Here is an 18,794-nt window from a genome sequence, read left to right on the forward strand (position 1 = left end):
ATCTCATTGGGGTATTAACTTTATCACATTTGATTAAAATGAAATTGGAACCAGTGTCAGAATACAAAACATCCCCAACATCTTTTTCAAAATTTAATATCCCCAACAATGAACGAAGACGAGGAGTACAAAATTTAATTTTCAGCGGAAATTTAATAAGGTTATTTATTTCATCAAGTTCAAAAAGTTTATCAGGTTTTGATTTAAAATTTTCTTCATACCATACGATAAATGATTCATTTAAATAACTTAAAATTGTGTTAATATCCCATTTCACTATCACATTATTTATATACATATCATACGTTTTTTCATGGTCATCTTTAATAAATGATATATAATCTGAAGGGTCTAAAAGAATGGGATTAAATTTACCACTCACAGAAACGAGAGTAACATTATAAATTCCACTAACTGTTAAATTTAATTCACAGTTATTATTCGAAATAATATTGATAATTGACATTTTTTATTACGATTAAAAATATGGTAAAGCGTTATTTTCCAGTGATAAATAAAACTAGAATAAGATTACCTCAAGAATTCATAAATTCAACGAATAAGAAATTCATTCATGTTATAAATTTTAGTGTTTTCAGAAAATATGAGTCGATGTCATATTCATCATCAGGTTATATTTCACTTCATTCAAATTTAGTTCAATCAAACCCATATAATGACCATTTCATAAGATTTTCAGATGGTATTAAAAATGTAATTGATAGATTAAAATATGAACAGATTGACAATATCGAATTTTTGGAATTTTGGTTTAAATATCCGATGGAAAAAAGATTGAAGTTAAAGATAAAGCAGATACTATAACAAAAACAATTACAATGACTGATCCGGATAGTGGGGAACAAAAAGAAATAAAACAAACGATAGAAACTGGTGAAAGGTCAATTATTATCGATTATGATTCAAAGGATTATTATTCGATAATGTTAATGCTTGAATATTAAATAGCCTTAACAAAGAATTTTTCAAGTGATATTTTATATTCATCAACTATTTTATTATAAATATCATTATATGTTAAATGAAGTTCAGTTGTTGTTCCGTTCTTTGATATCTTAATTGTGCTAATATCCTTTATAGGATTTATTTTTGCAACTGTTCCGCAGCATGAAACCTCATCATCTATGAAAAATTGAATCTTCACGTCTGAATCTTGAACATCACAAAGAATGGCGATAATGTGAATTAATGATTCATAAGGTAAAATAATTAAACCGGATTGGTCAATTAAATTTATTATTGAATCATAATTATCAGTTATGATATCGCGATATATTTTCATTAATTCAGAATTAATGTCTATTTTATATGGGTTATCAAGTGGTGCTGGGTATGTTGGATAAGTGGGAATTTCAACAGGTTCTTTACCTGGTTCATCTTCTTTATTTTGCTCCTCCTCCTTTCTTGGTAAGTCACGAGTTAATAAATTTGGTTGAGTTGCTGACCTTGTTAATTCAGGACTAACATTAACTTTAACATTTTGAATAATTCGTGATTTATCATCATTTACATTATAACCAACCGTAATCTCTGCTTTTGCGTTTGTGTTCTTTTGACTTGTGAAACGTCTTCTCATTTATAATTGAATAAAAAAAAGAAAAATATATTTAAAGTTTTATTTAGTTGTTACGGTAATATCCCAAGGTTCATCCTTGTTTGCTTATACTTTCTTTGTAACTGCACCAATTATGTTATTGATAATGGTTTGAGTTTCTTCCAGTCTTATTTTATCATTTACAATATCTTTAATCATTTCATTACATGCATTCTTAAAACCATCCGATTTTTCTAATTTACGTCTATCACTTTCTTTAATTAAATCAAAGTTATAACCTTGTTGAGAATAAAGTGGTTTCTTTATCAATTCCTTGAACGCTTCTGAAAGTGAAGATGAAGAAATTCTTGCCACTTGAATTGGTTTAAATTCTGCTTTCATTGCTTCTTTCTGTTCATTGAACACTGGATCGAATAAAGCAACTTTAAAGAATTTCTTAGCTGGAATTTCAGGTCTAAATTTGCATATTGACCATCAAACTGATTAACATATCGTGGTAATCCATCCGGTCCCTCTTCAATAGCGTTTAATTCTTCATTGAAATAAGAATATGGATTATGACGGTATGAAGAATTGGTCCATTTACTGTCTCCGATATGTTGTTTAACAGCTTTTCCATTTTCATCAAATTGCATAGGATAACGTTCATTATATGCTTTACGTTTAGGATAATCCGTCATTGTTAATTTATACCCATTTATGACTTTAATATTTCCTTGACCATCAGTAACAAAGACTTCATTTATTCCATCAGGCTTTCCATTTGGTCCTGTAATGTCTGCTTCATGTGCTTCCCAATTTGGTCCATGACGTTTGGCATATGCTTGAGCTTCTGGTAATGTTAAAACGTTTCTCATTTGTTTAACATCCTTTTGAAGACCGGCAACAATGTGGACTAATTCTTTCATTCCGTCTGGAACTTTCATAGTTCTATTATATGCACCCTTTTTGTTTGTTCCTTGTTTTAATGGAACCTGTAGAAGATTTGCAATTTCTGTCATGTTTAATTATAAATAAAAAATAAAAATTAATTATAAAAAAGTTATTCGAATTTAATGGAACCTTTATTTAAATCAACTATTATTTTTCCATGTTCTCCTAATTGTTGATATTGTGTGTAAAGTTCATTAATGCTCATTGGTAAATTCACTTGATAAAGCATAACGTTCAACTGTTGACGACTAAAACCACTGAAAATGAAAAGGGTGGACAGGTTTGATTTAATGTTTGTGCTTAATGCTTTAAAGTATTGAACAGCCATAAAGAATGAACACTGAATGTGTCGACATTGAGTTAATAATTGATTAAAATATGATTTCTCATTAGTTATTAGTTTTGATTTCACGGCATCATCTAGAAAAATTAGTGAATGCAAAAATTCTCTATCAAAATTTGAAATAGAAAGTGTTTCAAATAATTCATCCCGTTGTTTATCAATAATTTTATCCTCTAATCCTTGCTTCTTGATTGTATTATATAACTCTTTATACATTAAAAAGTTTTTCAAATAATCTTCTGCTTCTTCTTGTGATAAATAAATAATTGGAATTTTTATTAAATGCTTTAATGATTCAAATGTATCATCTGAAGGTGAACCAGAACGGTTGATATAAATTAACACATGAGAATAAGGTGAAGTGTTAGCAATAATGATAATTTGTTTTAATATCGTTAATGTTTTACCTTTATTTTGTTTACCAATTGCTGCAGTGATTGAATTTAAGTAACATTCAGAATATGGAATTTTCATTAATTTTTCCTTAGATAGAGCATTTCTATTATCACTCAATGCTTCATTAATCATATCATCTATGTATGTATTATATACTCCTGCTAATTCTTCAGAATTGAAATCCATTTAATCAAAAATAAATTTATAATTTTAAACATTTCTATTCATCAATATTTCATCATATGAACTTCTATACTGTGGTGGTGTACCTGTTGGATGATATTTCAAACCTTCATCCGGTGTCCATGTCCAATATGTAGTCCTAGTAAACCAAACCTGAGGAGGATTTGTCACCTTTGAACAGTAAGTGTCATTTTCACCCTGAATGATTGGATAAGCTTTCACTTGTACTGTAACTTGTGAGTTGAAAGTTTCTAATCCATCAAAGAATATACCCGCTCCATCACGTTGAACTGGAATAGTGCATAAGAATGAAGTTTGGTCTTTCCATGTTCTAGCTAATGGCGTGCCATTATCATCATTCAGTGGTCTAGTTAATGAGTCCTCGTATTCTTCTGTGCATTCATTCACTCCATCTAAATCAGAAGCTTGAAGCATACGTGTAAAGAATATGTCACCCACTGTGGTCATCGCTTGATCGGGGAAGTTTCTGGAATCTATAGTGACCTGGAGACCTCGAAGCATTGGATTTTCTAAAACCGTTCTTTGCATTGCATTCTTCGGAAATGTTAACACAACATCTGTAACATTATGAAGAGCGTATGAGAAATCAGAACTGATACCTTCAGGAGTGATGCAACCTCCATTTAGTGAACGAACGTCAATATGTTGAGCTGGAATCATGAATGGATCTTCCTTACTGAATAAACGTGGTATTGCTTTAACTGATTCTTCAATTAAACCGTATCCTGGTGTAATGCATTTATCCTCTAAAACTTCCATCTTTGTGCATGAAATAATAACGTCTTCAACTGTTGCGTCAGCAGATGTAGCGGCTAAGCTTGTAATTAATTTTGCAGGAAGTCCGATTTGTTGGAATTTGCGATCGTATTTATAAACATGATTCATAATCTTTTCATAATTTTCATCAGTTATCTTTTCATAAACGTAATTTTGTAAATCAGCAACTCTTAACGGGTCAACCTGCAAAATACCAAAGTATCCCTGAAAACATAATATTCAAAAATGATTTCACCAAATGATTTGGGATAATCATCGAACGCCTGAAATGCTAACAAATCATTTACTGGAATAATCATATCAAAAGTGACATCAACTTCTTCATTTGCTTTCTTGAAAACTTCTGAAGGGTCAATATATTTACCACATACTGAGTTATCATATTTTTGAACATTATTATATAATGAATGAACAAACTTTTTAACTTTCCTTTCTGATTTTGGTTTATATGTTGCAAATGCGAAAGATTCACGGGCGCAATCCATCTGAAGATAACCAGCATCACCTCTTTCGGTTTCTACTTCTAATTGCTTAAAGTTTTGATTTGATGATTTATAACCAACGAATAAACGCATGCATTTAAAAGCGGCATCACATGTGAAAGCTTTATTTGAAACTAGAGTTGCTTTAACTTTGCGTTTAATATATGTGTCACCTAATTGGTTCACATCATGAGCCGGATTTGTAATTCTTAAATGAGTTTGTTTATCATCAAAATATGGAGCATCAGAGTCATAGCATGAACTTTCAAGTTCTCTATAATATCTTCTACCGTCATTCTTTGCGAATATTTCATTTATCTTTTCGAATGAATGAAATACATTTCCATTAATCGGTTTAGTGTTTGGCACCAAATAGTTAGTCGTCATTTATGATGAAATAAAAAAATCAAAATTAAAAGATGAAAATGAATTTTTAATTTTAATGAAATAATCAACTATGGCTGCAGGTATATTTAAAAAGTTATGGGATAAAGTAAAAAGAGGAGCGCATAAAGTTTGGGAAACAATGAAGAAAGGAGCAAATTGGATATTTAAGAATAAAGAAGCAATGAGTGACGTTGCAGAACAAATAGCACCTAATGTTCCGGTAAGGGAAGTATTAAATAAAGGAGATAAAGTTTATCGTCGACTACAACCGATATTGAGATAAAAATAATATTTATTTTTCCACTACTTTCCTCCTATTTTATTAAGTATTCCTTCAGCAATTCCACCAACTGCGTTACCTGCTTGTGCTCCCATCGCTGGATTACCTGCTTTAGCACCTAATACTCCACCTATGATAGTTCCTGCCGTTTTCGCTACTGGTGCCAAAAAGTTTGCAATGGGTTTTATTATTTTCTGATGAACCCAACTTGCAGCTTTCTTAATTCCTTCCCATAACTTTTTAAAGAATCCTGCCGCCATTTCTGATTTAATATAGGGTGTCCAAAGGTGCGTTTAGCACAGCGCTCTATATGAGACTATTAAAGGAGATATATGCTGATTATAAATATATAATAAAAAATATGAATATATGTATATGATGAGTATGTTGTATTTTGGCGCCATGCCGGGATATAAAATGAATTTTGAGACAAGAGGCGGTTTCGCGGGAAATTTTGGCGGGATTTTTTTCATTTTTTTAATGAATCATAAAGAAAACATCCTCGCTCTTGCCAAAAAAATGCAAAGACTGTAAAAAATCTACGAGATATTGGTAAAATGCTTCGGTATGGATGCTCCTAGCTATTTCACTGTAACGTATCATGTTAGGATGTATCACTTCATGAACAAAAAGGCGCCCATCATAAAAATTGACAAAAAATCGCCGGATCAAAGAAAAATCAAAGCAATTCTTCAAGCGCTAGATGAAGACCCAAGAGCATCACTCAGAAGGATAGAGGAGATGACAAAGATACCAAGTACAACAGTCAGTTATTATCTGCACAATTATTTGAACTACAAACTAGCGTATACACGTTGGGTTCCGCACAACCTTAATTCAGTTCAAAAAAAATCTAGAGTCCAATCTTCGAAAGAGCTCCTCTCTATATTGGGTGCGTATCAATCCAAGAAGTTTCGCTTTTTAGTAACAGGGGACGAGTCTTGGTTTCAATATGCAACAGAAGCCAAAATCATGTGGATCCCGAAGGATGAAAATCCGCAAACATTCCCGAAGAAAAAAATTAACACACCAATGATGATGTTGTCGGTTTTTTGGGGCGTGAATGGCATCATCGCAATTGATATTCTTCAAAAACCTAATACGATGAATGCTCAGTATCTAATTGACAATGTTCTTACTCAAATTATCAATTCTGATGAGTTTGAGAAATCCAAACAACAAAAACAAAAGTTTGCAATTCATTTTGATAATTCAAGAGTTCACAAAAGTCATAAGGTAATGAATTACTTGGTGGAAAACAATGTCAAAGTTGTTCCAAACCCAATTTATTCACCTGATATTGCACCCTCTGACTTTTATTTATTCGGCACGCTAAAAAAGAGAGCTGAAGGACGCGAATTCGCGAGTCCAGATGATCTTGAAAATTTTGTAAGAGAGCAATTTGAGCAATTTTCTCATGATGATTTAAAGCGTGTCTTTCAAGCCTGGATCGATCGCTGCGAACGCGTGATTGAATCCAATGGTGATTATATTTAAATAAACTTTATATATATGTAACTTGTTTATTTCTATTCGCAGTATTCAGGTTTGTGCTAAACACACCTTTGGACACCCTATATTAATTAAAAAATATATTTCATCACTTATATTCTAATTTTTATTTAATGATAAATGAAACCGATTTTAAAAATAAATGAAACAGAGGAGGAAGACATAAATGAAAGTGATGATGTTCAAAATAAAATAAACGTTGTTAAACCCATTACTGAAACAAAAATTTTTTCATCTGTTGAAGAATTTAATGACTATTATGCCAATAATAAAAAATTATTTGAAGAATTGACAACATGTAAATTGAATAAAATGTTTAAAGTTGATGGATTCAAAATTTCAAAAATAAAAGGAGTGATTAGTTTGAAATCTATTCCTCAATCAAGAATCACCTCATTAATGAAAATAGATGATTTAACAAAAAGAATAGAAATTATTGAAGAAAGAATGAATCAAATAATTGATTTCATAAATCATGACTCGTTGAGCCCGGGTCCTTAAAGTCCAAGGCACAAAGTGCCCAGGACTTAAAGTCCATCACTGAGTTCAAGGTTATATTCATCAAATATTTCATTATTAAATGCAACTTCTGCTAGTTTATTTATTTTTTCAATACGATCATTTGAAAGTCTATCGTTTAATTTTTTCTGAAGTTTTTCATTTTCTAGTTCTGAAACTTTATTTGGATGATATGTAAATTCATGAAATTCTTTGACCTCGGTTTTGATCATTAATTTACAAAGAACTTTTGTGGTTGGAATTCGTTTGAACCATTTATCCTTAATATTTGTTATAAATTCAATATCTGGAATTAATTCCCAAATTTTTGCATTTTCAATTAATTTATTATCAAATGCAAAAGCAATGGGTTTAATATTATGTTTACCTTTATAATATAAACTTTCTATATAATCATCGAAATAAACATCTACTTGTTTAACATTTTCAAGAATTGGTGAAAGAGCATCCATTAATTGATTGACGGTTACGAATCTTGATCCACTCATTTTCTTACGAATTAAAAAAATAAATTATTCATAAATGTCAGAAGAAAATATTTAAATAAATTATTTAAATTTTTTTACTCTATTCAAGAATTTTATTTTTGATATAACTCATTGAATTCAAAATTTTTTAAAAAAATTGACACCATATTTGGAATCTATGCAAAATATATTCTTTTTATTAATGGTAATATAGGAATTGTAGGAATAAAAACTTTTTATAAATTATTCATAAATTTTTAAAATCTGCTATTCAGAAGTATGTTCAAAAATCATTCAATTATGTGAGAATTCTTACGATTACATAAAAGGTCACACAACCCGCACTCATCTACTACTTTTAAAAAATTATAACATTTTTAAATACCAGCCTGAAATTAGTATCTCCATCCAAAAACTACCTTTGTGTATTAGCCATTTCCCCAAATTTTCATCAATAAATTATGAGTGAAATCGTGATCGTTCTTGAAACCAAATGGTCATGTAAAATAACAAACAAATTTATCAACGATGAAATATTTGCTTGCTTGCTTATATTTCAAAGATTTTTAAAATGAATCTTTTTATGTTTTTAGTAGAATGAGTGAACGCTTTAAAATTGGAGATAGAAAACTCCATATGTCTTAACGGAGACATTATTTATCCTTAAAATGGAAGTAAAATAAAAAAATTGATTTTATTTAAATCAAATAATTTAAATATATATTTATTCATTAATAGCATTCCAATTGATAGGTGTTCTTTCATTCTCAACAAGGTATTTATTAGCTTTCCTGAAGTGATCACAACCAGAAAACGGATTTGTTCTATTTAACGGAGAAGGATGCCCACCAACCAGAACCAAGTTCCTTTCTCTATCTATATGAGAGGTAAGTTTCGCTGCATCGTTACCCCAAGCTAAATATACAACGTGTTGAACATTTTTATTAAGAGCTGCAAGAGCGGCTGATGTAAAGTTTGACCAACCATACTTTTCATGACTACGAGACATGCCTTCGTCAAGTGTTAATGTTGCATTGAGAAGTAATACTCCTTGTCTTGCCCAATTCTCGAGATATCCATGTTTTGGAATGATAAAATCATTTTGGTATGTACGCTTTATCTCTTTGTATATGTTTTTAAGACTTGGTGGAACATTTACTCCTTTTCGAACTGAAAATGATAAACCATGAGCTTCTCCTTGGTTTTTATACGGATCTTGACCTATAATAACTACCTTTACACTGTTTATTGGACAGTATTTAAATGCATTCAATACGTCTTCTTTTGGCGGAAATACTTGGTTTGGACGCGACTTAATTTTTTGAAGGAGCTGCGGTAAATATGGTTTTGTAAATTCGTCTTTAAGTGCTTCTCTCCATGAAGGCTCTAAACAGGCTTTAAAGTGTTCAACATCTTCGTATATCTTTGAGTAATCGGGATTTGTTGAGTCCTTTGGTATATCAAGAACAATGGGGTCAATTTTTTGTTTTATTGGCTTTACCGTTGCTCCTCCAAAATTTAATGTCGTTTGTTTCATTTTTTTTTTCTAAAAAAAAATTCGAAGAAAAAAAGGAATGAGGGAACTTCCCTTTTTTCAAAAGTGACAAATGCAAGGAGGATTTGATGCAAATGATAACCTTGGCAGCAGTGGCCAACAGAGATTGACTGTCAAGACAGATGATGGATTCGTACCTTGCACAATTAAGCAGATTTTGAACAAGCAAAAAACAGATGAACAATCAATTTTAATTGATGGACAGCCAAGGAAGCAAGTATCCATCGTAGGAAAGATCATTAGCCATGAAGATAGCACAATCAGCATTGATTACTTGGTGAATGATTGTACAGGCAGTATCAAAGTTAAGAATTTCATTTCAGATGATAATCCAGAGCCAATTCCAGATGGAACATACGTTTTTGTTGTTGGACGAATTACACCTGCTATTGAAGATGGAATATCTTCATTCACAATCAAACCCATAACAGAATTCGATCAAATTCCTTATCATATGCTTTACTCATTGTTCGTACACTTACAGACAACAAGAGGAACACCCCCAGACTCCTCTTTCGCTCAAGCACCAAAGCATATTGAAACAGCACCTCCTCCAATGCGATCAAGCGAAGACAGAGATGAAAAGATTAAGAACGATGTCATTGAATTCCTCAAAGAGAACAATTCAGATCGCGGAACTCCAGAAGAACAAATTATTCAACATTTCTCACACATATACTCCGCAGAAGAAGTTAAGAAAGCAGTTGAAACAGCAAACTTTAATGGTGAAATCTACTCTACAAGCGAAGATAATTGTTATAATCCTTGCTAAATTTTGAATAATTTTCTCTTGAAATCATTGTTACTGATACAATATTTAATGTTTGCTCTAATAAACCATCATTTTTCTGTAATAATTTTTTGATATTAAAAATATTTCAATCTCTTCTTATTTTCTAATGAATTTTTAATTAAGTAATATCTTTATATGGATTTCATAGCTCATTAATTGCACATTTCCTTCTAATTTTAAGTTTTTAGCTAATAATCTATTCAATATATTTTTAATAATCATGCTAGAACATATTGTAATAATTCACATGCGTTTTTATTCATAATACAGAATGCCCTCTCGCATAATAGCAAACTTATAGGAGTCGATACAGATCCAATGCTTAACGAAGGGTTTGCAAAGTTCTTAATCAGCGCAAGCTTTCATGTGTTACTCCAATCTATGCTGTTCCACTTGTTATCGACAACGGCCACCTCTTCCTAACATCAGGTCTTCGTATCATCGTCCGCATCATCATTGATCACAAGTACGGCTGCTTTTCTGCTCGAACAACAATCCACTGATGGTCATCCGTCCGATTTGGTGGAGAGAAGAACATCTTCCCATACCAATGGAATGCTGAAATGTTATTCAACTCTTCATTGTTTTACGAACTTCCAGTTCTTTCTATCTACGACCGCGCTTAACTCTCTGGGTCCACGATTCCATATTATCATAAGGATATTGGTGATTCGCTCACCTATGAAGTCACACAGGAGGCTAAGCGACACATCAGTATTCTCAACTTGTTCTGCCCAATTCCTCTTGAAGAAGTTCCGCACATCTTGTAAATTCTTTAGTTCGTCGGTGTCTCTGACTTAAAGTACTAAGAATAAATTTAATAAATAAGAAATATTTCTACATAACAAGTCATTTAGCCATTATTTCTACTTGAAACCAGCAACAAAAAATCGAGATATAGGAAGAACAATATGCATTTTATTTATTTACTAAAGAAATACAAAGAGAAGTAATGAAATGATATGAATAATGATAAACAATTTCATCATATGTGATAATTTTCTTCTTTATCATTAAAACTAAAATAGGAAACTCTGCTTCACACAAATATGATGAAAAGTGAGAAAGATTATGAATAGAATATATATTTTGAACATTATTTGTTTTAATTGATCCATATGTTTTATCTATTATTCTGTCACAGAAAGAATCTTTAACTGTAATTGAACCAAAACCCCATTGATAAAATTCTTTTCCTGGTCCTGTGTTTCCAAGAAATGAACAATTTTCAATAAGAACAGTTGATACAAATGCACAGAATGTAGTTCCATAATCAGATTTTTTGTGTTTATTGTTCAAAACATTACAAAAATTAAAATTAGAGTTACCACGATTTAATTCTAAAATTCTAGAATTTGATGTTGTGTTACAAAATGATGAATATGTTACATTACTTAGACTTGTTGTATACCATAGAAGTATTCCTGAGTCATAGTCTGCTTCACAGAAACTTGTGTTGATTGATTTAACTTCAATATTTCCATACCAAAGATAATTTGTATAAGATTTTTCTAAATTTCCGCATAAATAAAAAGAACTTTCATAAAGATAATTTTTATTATTTGATTTAGAAACTAATTGAACATATGAATGATGTCCATTTTCAGAGTTTGTTTTTGATTTATAGCCACATGTTCGGTATTGGACAATGAAACTATTACAGTTAAAGTAGATAGATCCACCATATGTATTACTGCTGCAGTTAGTAAATGAACAATACGAGTTAAGAAACTTATTGCTTGTATTCGTAAAATAAATGGCACTTTTAGTTGTAATGGTGATGAATATACAGTTATATAAGAAGCATTCATTATTTGTTGATCTAGCCGTAACATTTGTACCTTGAATTGGTTCTGGATTATGTGATGTATTGTAAAAGAGTTCCCAAACATTATTAGGTGATTGATCAAAGTGTAAATTATTCATAGTTGATGTGTGTTTTGATACTGTTATCTGAAAATCGTGATTGAATTTCATTGTTTTCATCAAAAAAATGAATTGGCATTATTTGACATTTCAATGATGTAAATGTCAAATAATGCCGATTCATTTGAATCTTATATTCAAGTTATGAAATTGCGATTCTTTTAGCTGTCATCAGCATTTTAACAGCTAGTGCATGGAAACAATGATGTAAATCATTCTAATCTTATATAAAAACATCGATTTTGCTGATTAAATTTTTGGATTTCGTAATAAAATGATCAATATTGTAAATAATTAAAGCTATTGTACTTACACATGATTTGTATATTATAAAATGTATGAAATATCGACTTAATTCGCTTGAAAATTTGAAATAGGGAGAATCTTTATATAAAACGCCTAATATCTAACAATTATTACATTAAATGAATACTTAAATTTGAGTAATCGATGATTTATATGAATTCTCTGGTCTGAATAAAGAATATCGAAAATTAGTTTGATTTTGGGGTTGTTTTGATAGTATTGTCAAATGTAATGATGTAAAAACATGAATTTATTAGTAAATACATGCTCGTGTTTGAGTAAAAATAGATATTTGTTGTTGTGAAATAAGTATTTGATTTCTTGTAAATCTTGAATGAAAACAATAAGTTCGTATCAATGGGAAAATCGAATATGTAGCTATTTAATTTGTATCAAAAGAATTTTTTAATGAGAATTTAAATTTCGAAGAAATTTGTTATGTATCGTTGAGTTTTGTAATTAAAACTGATATGTTAATGATGTGATTTGCTTTTTTAAAACATTTATTAGTCTTGATGAAATAATTTTTCTTTTGTTAAACATTTCTTCTGAGTTTGCTAATAAAGACGGAGTCCTTTGTGAATGTGACATAGGCGCCCGAGAACCGTATGCACAAAAACTCTTATTGGGTGTCTTGTCTTTAGATATTCTTTCAAAAATATGCCAAATTTGATTGATGATTTCTAAAAAAGTAATCTAATCATCTGATGCCATTAATTGTATTTAGAAAAAAAATTCGTTCTTTTAATTTTTTAAGAGTATCACAGCAGATGATTAACTTTCCTTGATTTACGATACAACTAATTCACCAAATGCAGAAGTGCAATCGAATACAAACAATCGAATCTCCTAATTGATGAATCAAATAGTCCATTTTTCATTGAATTATTTAATCAAATCGTCTCTAATCATAGCAATCCTCCAAAATCAATCAGTAGTACACATGTTATCTTTGATCAATTCTTACGTTATAAAGAGAAGAGCACATTTATATGATCTCAAGTATATTTTTGATTTTTTTTTACAAATCTTGTCAATAAGACATTTGAAGTTGTTACCGATACAGTTACATAATTTTGAGATACAAATTCACCGCGCAATATTATTTTATTAAACTAAAACAGAGATAATTTTCTAAAAATTTAAATCATACATTGATCAGTACCTTGTAGAAGATACACATATTGATTTCAAATTCGTATGCATTGAAATGTTCGACGACATTTACACTGTTCGTTTTGAACCTATAATTATTCCATTTATAGTTGAAATGACAAAAATTTACCACATCAAGATAAGCGATGATACAATCGAATTGATCTCACATTTCAGCATGATACAAATATCAATAATATGTAAACTAAGAAAACATTATTGATATACTTAAGGGTGCACCCGTATGTACGTTTATTTGAGAGGAGGAGGATTACCCTCTCAATTTTGAGGGATTCGTTAGTTTATTTTCTCGATGAATATGCAATAAAATTTGATTTTTACCTTATCAATATACTTCATATAATATACACATGTTCATGTAAAAACTTTTTTCCAAAATCCTCAGGAATTAAGGGATTTTTGAATTTTAAGAATTTTTTTCGAATTTTTTCGAAAAAAAAATATTTTCAGAACAGCCTTAACGGCTAAGATTTAGGAACAATGTTAAGTATCAAAAAGAAAGGAGGTCTGATATAGACAACATATATCGTTGAAGGTTGAAAAAATCTCTAATATTTGAGCCCAAAATTTCAAATTTTAATTTTTTGAAAAAAGAGGCCACCCGTATGTACGTTTATTTGAGAGGAGGAGGATTATATTTTTGAAAGGGTGAAACATTATGAATATGTTAATTATATAATAATATGTATTATTATAAAAAAGAAAAAATAAAGCACGTTAAAATTTTTCTTTCTTGATTTTTTACAAAATCTACTTAGAATTATGCAAAATATGACTAAATAATTATAAATTTCAAGTTAAATTTTAATTTTGATAAATAATTTAAATTTCAAAATATCAAGTTCAGTTCGACTATGTATGTAGTAATTCCTCAATAAAGTGCCAAAACCCTATTAAAATATATGAACATTTTCAACATTTTAATGTTTTTATTTAAAAATTTGTTGGAATATGAGCTTCAAACAATTATTATGTAAATAAAAATAATTAAATATATGTATTTATTCGTATTACAACCGTAGTAAGTCGATTCTTCCTTTCTTCTACTGAGTTTGAATTTGATTTCGAATTGTAAAGAGATTCAAAGGGAAAATACTAGCGGATAAAAACTACCTCCATGAAAGGGTCATAATGGAGTCAAGTTGTATTTTTTGATATTTTTTTGCTTTTCGAGCCTAAATAGATAGCCAAGATAATGCCTAAAAATAAGGTTCTAAATTCTGAAGTTTACATGATCCTCTCGTGTGCACCTTAATATATGACTAGTCTTATATCCAACATCTCTACATTAATTTCGAGAATTAGTATCTACAAAAATCATTTATATCCTATTTGGGATTTGATGTTTAATTTTTTGACAAATACGAATTGTATGGAATATGCCGAAACAATGAATTGTTTAGTAGCAGTAATAGAATGCAATATTGAATTAGATGAAATTGATCAAAACAATATGCTTTTTTAAAACATTAGTATCTGATAAATCAAATAAATTGAATTTGTTACAGAATTCTTTAACTGTAAGAAGATGTTGACAATTAAAGTGTTATGTTGAGAGCAATTAATGGTCACACACGTGTTCTGCGACTTCTTCTTTCTGATCCATCCATTGATGTCAATGCCACTAACAACTCATCACGTACAGCATTGATCCGGGCAGCTCGTGACGGACATTTCGAAGCTTTAGAACTTCTCTTGAGTTTTCCAGGCATCGAGAAGAACATCGTCGACAAGAAGAATCGCAGTGCTCTTCATTACGCAGTTCTTCTCCACCACAAACAGTGCGTTGAGTGTCTTCTGAACGACAAAGATGTCAATCCACAACTTCCTGATGATTCTAGTTTCACACCTCTTCACATCGCTGCATCTAATGATTTCTCAGACTTAATCCGTCTTTTCGCCGATCGAGATGACGTTGACTTGAACTGCGTCGACTCAATCCAGTGGACACCTCTCCATGTTGCCGCTAAATGCGGCTCAACTAGTTTCGTCGAAGAGTTGCTTCAACACGAAAATGTCGATGTCAACCGTCAGAACTTGATGAAGCGAACTCCTATTTTCAACGCTATTGAAAACGAAAAAATCGAAGTTGTCAAAGTTCTCCTTTCTCGTGAAGACCTCGATTTGAGTGTTGTTGACAGCGAAGGACACACAGCTAAAGACGTCGCACTCCAGACAAAGAACGAAGATATCATTAATCTTCTTTTAAATAAATGAGTTTTTTTTTTTTTTTTTTTTGTAAAAAAATTATTTTTAATAATAAAAAACGATAATAATAAATCCTTGAAAAATTAACGCACTTGTCTAAAGGAAAATGATAAATGATGTTACGTATTGGAAGCATATTTATCCTGCTTTACAGAAATATGTTGAAAAGTGAGTAAAGTTATGAATAAACTGATCCTAGTGAATGATATTGTATTACACAGAAATTGAATGCGACATTTGAAATTGTTTGCAATAGCGAGAGAATAGATTATTGAATGACAAAAATGCATCTTGAGTGTCTTTACTTATACTTGTAATGACAAATGTTCTTAAGGGTGCACTTACGCGTATCTGACTTTAATTCAAATTTCTGACAAATGGCGTGAAGTGTCATTGAAAATTAACCTTAAACATCTGAATCGAAGGACATGTAATACAGGTGTAAGTGCACTCTTAAGAAAAATTTTCCACTTCAAGATAGCAATGATATAATAGAATTGAATAAGAAATCGTTAAATTTATTATCCAACATCTCCCCAAGATACAATGTCCAATCATTTGTAAACGAAGAATATTACAAAATATCATCGAAATAACAATAATTCTTTTTGCTATAGTTTTATTCTTTCTGTCATAGCAAATTTCTATTATAATATTGAACTCTTTATTGAAATATCAGTTTGTTAATACTTAGATGCCTTACAAAGAAAACCTATTTCGAAATTAAGAGCCATGTTCCCGATATTATTGCATTACTATATCAGTACTAATTATTTAAATTCACTGTAACAAATACGAACTCTTTGAAAATTAAATTGAGAAATCAAGCCGCATCATCTTTTGAATATAAAGTTTTTCATATTTCAATTGATATTAAACAATTGATGAATGCTTTCGTTAATAATGGTCTTTAATTACAATTTTTTGATTATATAAATTCATAAATCATGAATATTAACGCCTTCGTCTAAAGGAAAATTGATGATATAAATCAAAAGCAGATCTCATAGGCTTTTTATCTATAATAGGAAACTCAGCTTCACACAGATATGATGAAAAGTGAGAAAGATGATGAATAGAAGATATATTTTGAACATTAATTGTTGTAACTGATCCATATGTTTTATCTATTATTCTGTCACAGAAAGAATCTTTAACTGTAATTGAACCAGAATCATATTGATAAAATTCTTTTCCTGATCCTTTGTTTCCAAGAAATGAACAGTTTTCAATAAGAACAGTTGATACAATTGCACAGAATGTAGTTCCATATTCAGATTCTTTGTGTTCATTATTCAAAACATTACAAAAATTAAAACTATAGTTACCAGAATCTAATTCTAAAATTGTATTATTTGATGTTGTGTTACAAAATGATGAATATGTTACGTTACTTAGACTTGTTGGTAATAAGAAGTATTCCTGAGTCATAGTGTGCTTCACAGAAACTTGTGTTGATTGATTTAACTTCAATATTTCCATAATAAAGATAATTTGTATAATCTTTTTCTAAATTTCCGCATAAATAAAAAGAACTTTCATAAAGATAATTTTTATTATTTGAATTATAAACTAATTTAACATATGAATGATGTCCTTGAGTTTGTTTTTGATTTGTAGCCACATGTTCGGTATTGGACAATGGAACTATTACAGTTAAAGTAGAGAGATCCACCTTCTGTATTACTACTGCAGTTAGTAAATGAACAATCGGAATTAAGAAATTTATTGCTTGTATTCGTAAAATAAATGGCACTATTGGTCGTAATAGCGATAAATATGCTTTCAAATATGAAACACTCATTATTTGTCGATTTAGCTGTAACGTTTGTGCCACGAATTGGTTCTGAATTAGGTTGTGTATTGTAAAAGAGTTCCCAAACATCACCAGAAGATTGAGAAAGATTAAATACTTTTTCTTCCTAAAATGAATTGTAAACTTCAGAAAACTACTTCCCTCGTCAAAATTTTTAAGAAAAATTTTTTATCTCTTCCATCAAGGAATAAAAACAGGGGAAAAGATATTACCATAAGTAATGAGTCGAATCCTTGCTGTCCAAAAGCGTGGCCTTACACCTTATGTTGCTTTTGATTGTCAATCACTTCCTTCCAAGTTAATTACAAATCAGAAGCATCAAGAAGAGTGACACGAAGCTTTACTTATTACTCAACAATTCTAAAAAGAACTGCGATTACCATCAGCATTTGAATATTATCAAAAATCAATTGAAGAAAGAACTTATAAATGAATACATCGAGTACATAGTATCACCATATGAATTAGATTCACAATTATCATATCTTGCAAGAACAAGATACTTTGATTGTGTTTTAACATATCTAACACCATTAATACTATACAAACTTTATGATTTCTTACAAGTTACTTGAAATAGATACCAATATTTCATAACTTTTCATAAATTAACACCCAACAACTTTAGAACTCTTTGTATATTCTTTTGATGTAACTATTCACCATCAATTACAAATCTTTCTCTGAAACTATCTCTTAAACTCCTTTTATAATACGAAAATTCAACAAATGTAATTATTTCTTCTAGATCTAACTAAAAAATACAGAATTTCCATACAAATTCTAATACATGTTTACCATTGTATTTAAAACATTCTTTTATCCTCTTTCATATGATCCAATAACAGAACCATTAATTTTTTTCATTCAGAATCTCCGTAAGAACACAACTTTTTTTATAATCATACATTTCTGCAGATATACTTAAACATCTTGTTCAAGGTTAAATTGACACCATTACTCTTTGGACCATTTGAATTTACCAAATTCATCACCATCTGTCCTTACTTCAAAACAAACTATTCTCCAAAGATTGAAAGTTTCAAAGTCTTATAACCATCACAATCTAAGTATTTCAAGTTCACAAGACTCAATGACAAACATTTCCAGATATCATTCAATTCCACATCATATTTCC

General features: G+C 30.1%; 6 protein-coding genes and 2 pseudogenes across 8 annotated transcripts, besides 4 other annotated features; 3 read left to right on the forward strand and 5 right to left on the reverse strand.

Annotated features, from left to right (window-relative positions):
• Positions 1-4,034: part of a mobile genetic element that runs on past the window's edge.
• TVAGG3_0827550 (uncharacterized protein) lies at positions 2,723-3,434 on the reverse strand (the record flags this gene model as incomplete). Its single annotated transcript, XM_051248337.1, has 1 exon — positions 2,723-3,434. A coding segment is annotated over one exon (712 nt), but the record flags the coding sequence as incomplete, so codon positions are not given.
• Positions 4,035-4,053: 19 nt separating the features above from the next.
• Positions 4,054-4,337, reverse strand: TVAGG3_0827560 (uncharacterized protein; the record flags this gene model as incomplete). The annotated part of the gene is made up of 1 exon (XM_051248338.1): positions 4,054-4,337. A coding segment is annotated over one exon (284 nt), but the record flags the coding sequence as incomplete, so codon positions are not given.
• A 111-nt stretch (positions 4,338-4,448) lies between these two features.
• On the reverse strand, positions 4,449-5,098 carry TVAGG3_0827570 (uncharacterized protein; the record flags this gene model as incomplete). The annotated part of the gene is made up of 1 exon (XM_051248339.1): positions 4,449-5,098. A coding segment is annotated over one exon (650 nt), but the record flags the coding sequence as incomplete, so codon positions are not given.
• Positions 5,099-5,401: 303 nt separating this feature from the next.
• On the reverse strand, positions 5,402-5,638 carry TVAGG3_0827580 (N-acetylmuramoyl-l-alanine amidase family; the record flags this gene model as incomplete). Its single annotated transcript, XM_051248340.1, has 1 exon — positions 5,402-5,638. One exon carries the CDS (start codon positions 5,636-5,638, stop codon positions 5,402-5,404), a length of 237 nt encoding a protein of 78 aa, XP_051083815.1.
• Positions 5,639-5,651: 13 nt separating this feature from the next.
• Positions 5,652-6,955: a mobile genetic element.
• On the forward strand, positions 5,748-6,875 carry TVAGG3_0827600 (annotated as a pseudogene). The gene has a single exon. A coding segment is annotated over exon 1 (1,128 nt).
• A 1,645-nt stretch (positions 6,956-8,600) lies between the features above and the next one.
• On the reverse strand, positions 8,601-9,413 carry TVAGG3_0827610 (base-excision repair protein, uracil DNA glycosylase family 1 subfamily; the record flags this gene model as incomplete). The annotated part of the gene is made up of 1 exon (XM_001296938.1): positions 8,601-9,413. The coding sequence occupies one exon, from the start codon at positions 9,411-9,413 to the stop codon at positions 8,601-8,603; it is 813 nt and encodes a 270-aa protein (XP_001296939.1).
• A 70-nt stretch (positions 9,414-9,483) lies between these two features.
• On the forward strand, positions 9,484-10,727 carry TVAGG3_0827620 (annotated as a pseudogene). The gene has a single exon. A coding segment is annotated over exon 1 (1,244 nt).
• Positions 10,728-13,843: 3,116 nt separating this feature from the next.
• Positions 13,844-14,883: a mobile genetic element.
• Positions 14,884-15,180: 297 nt separating this feature from the next.
• TVAGG3_0827640 (2-5A-dependent ribonuclease family) lies at positions 15,181-15,849 on the forward strand (the record flags this gene model as incomplete). The annotated part of the gene is made up of 1 exon (XM_051248341.1): positions 15,181-15,849. The coding sequence occupies one exon, from the start codon at positions 15,181-15,183 to the stop codon at positions 15,847-15,849; it is 669 nt and encodes a 222-aa protein (XP_051083816.1).
• A 320-nt stretch (positions 15,850-16,169) lies between these two features.
• Positions 16,170-16,296: a mobile genetic element.
• Positions 16,297-18,794: the final 2,498 nt, after the last annotated feature.

The sequence above is a fragment of the Trichomonas vaginalis genome, chromosome VI (assembly GCF_026262505.1).
Source record: "Trichomonas vaginalis G3 chromosome VI, whole genome shotgun sequence".
Lineage (NCBI taxonomy): Eukaryota > Parabasalia > Trichomonadida > Trichomonadidae > Trichomonas > Trichomonas vaginalis.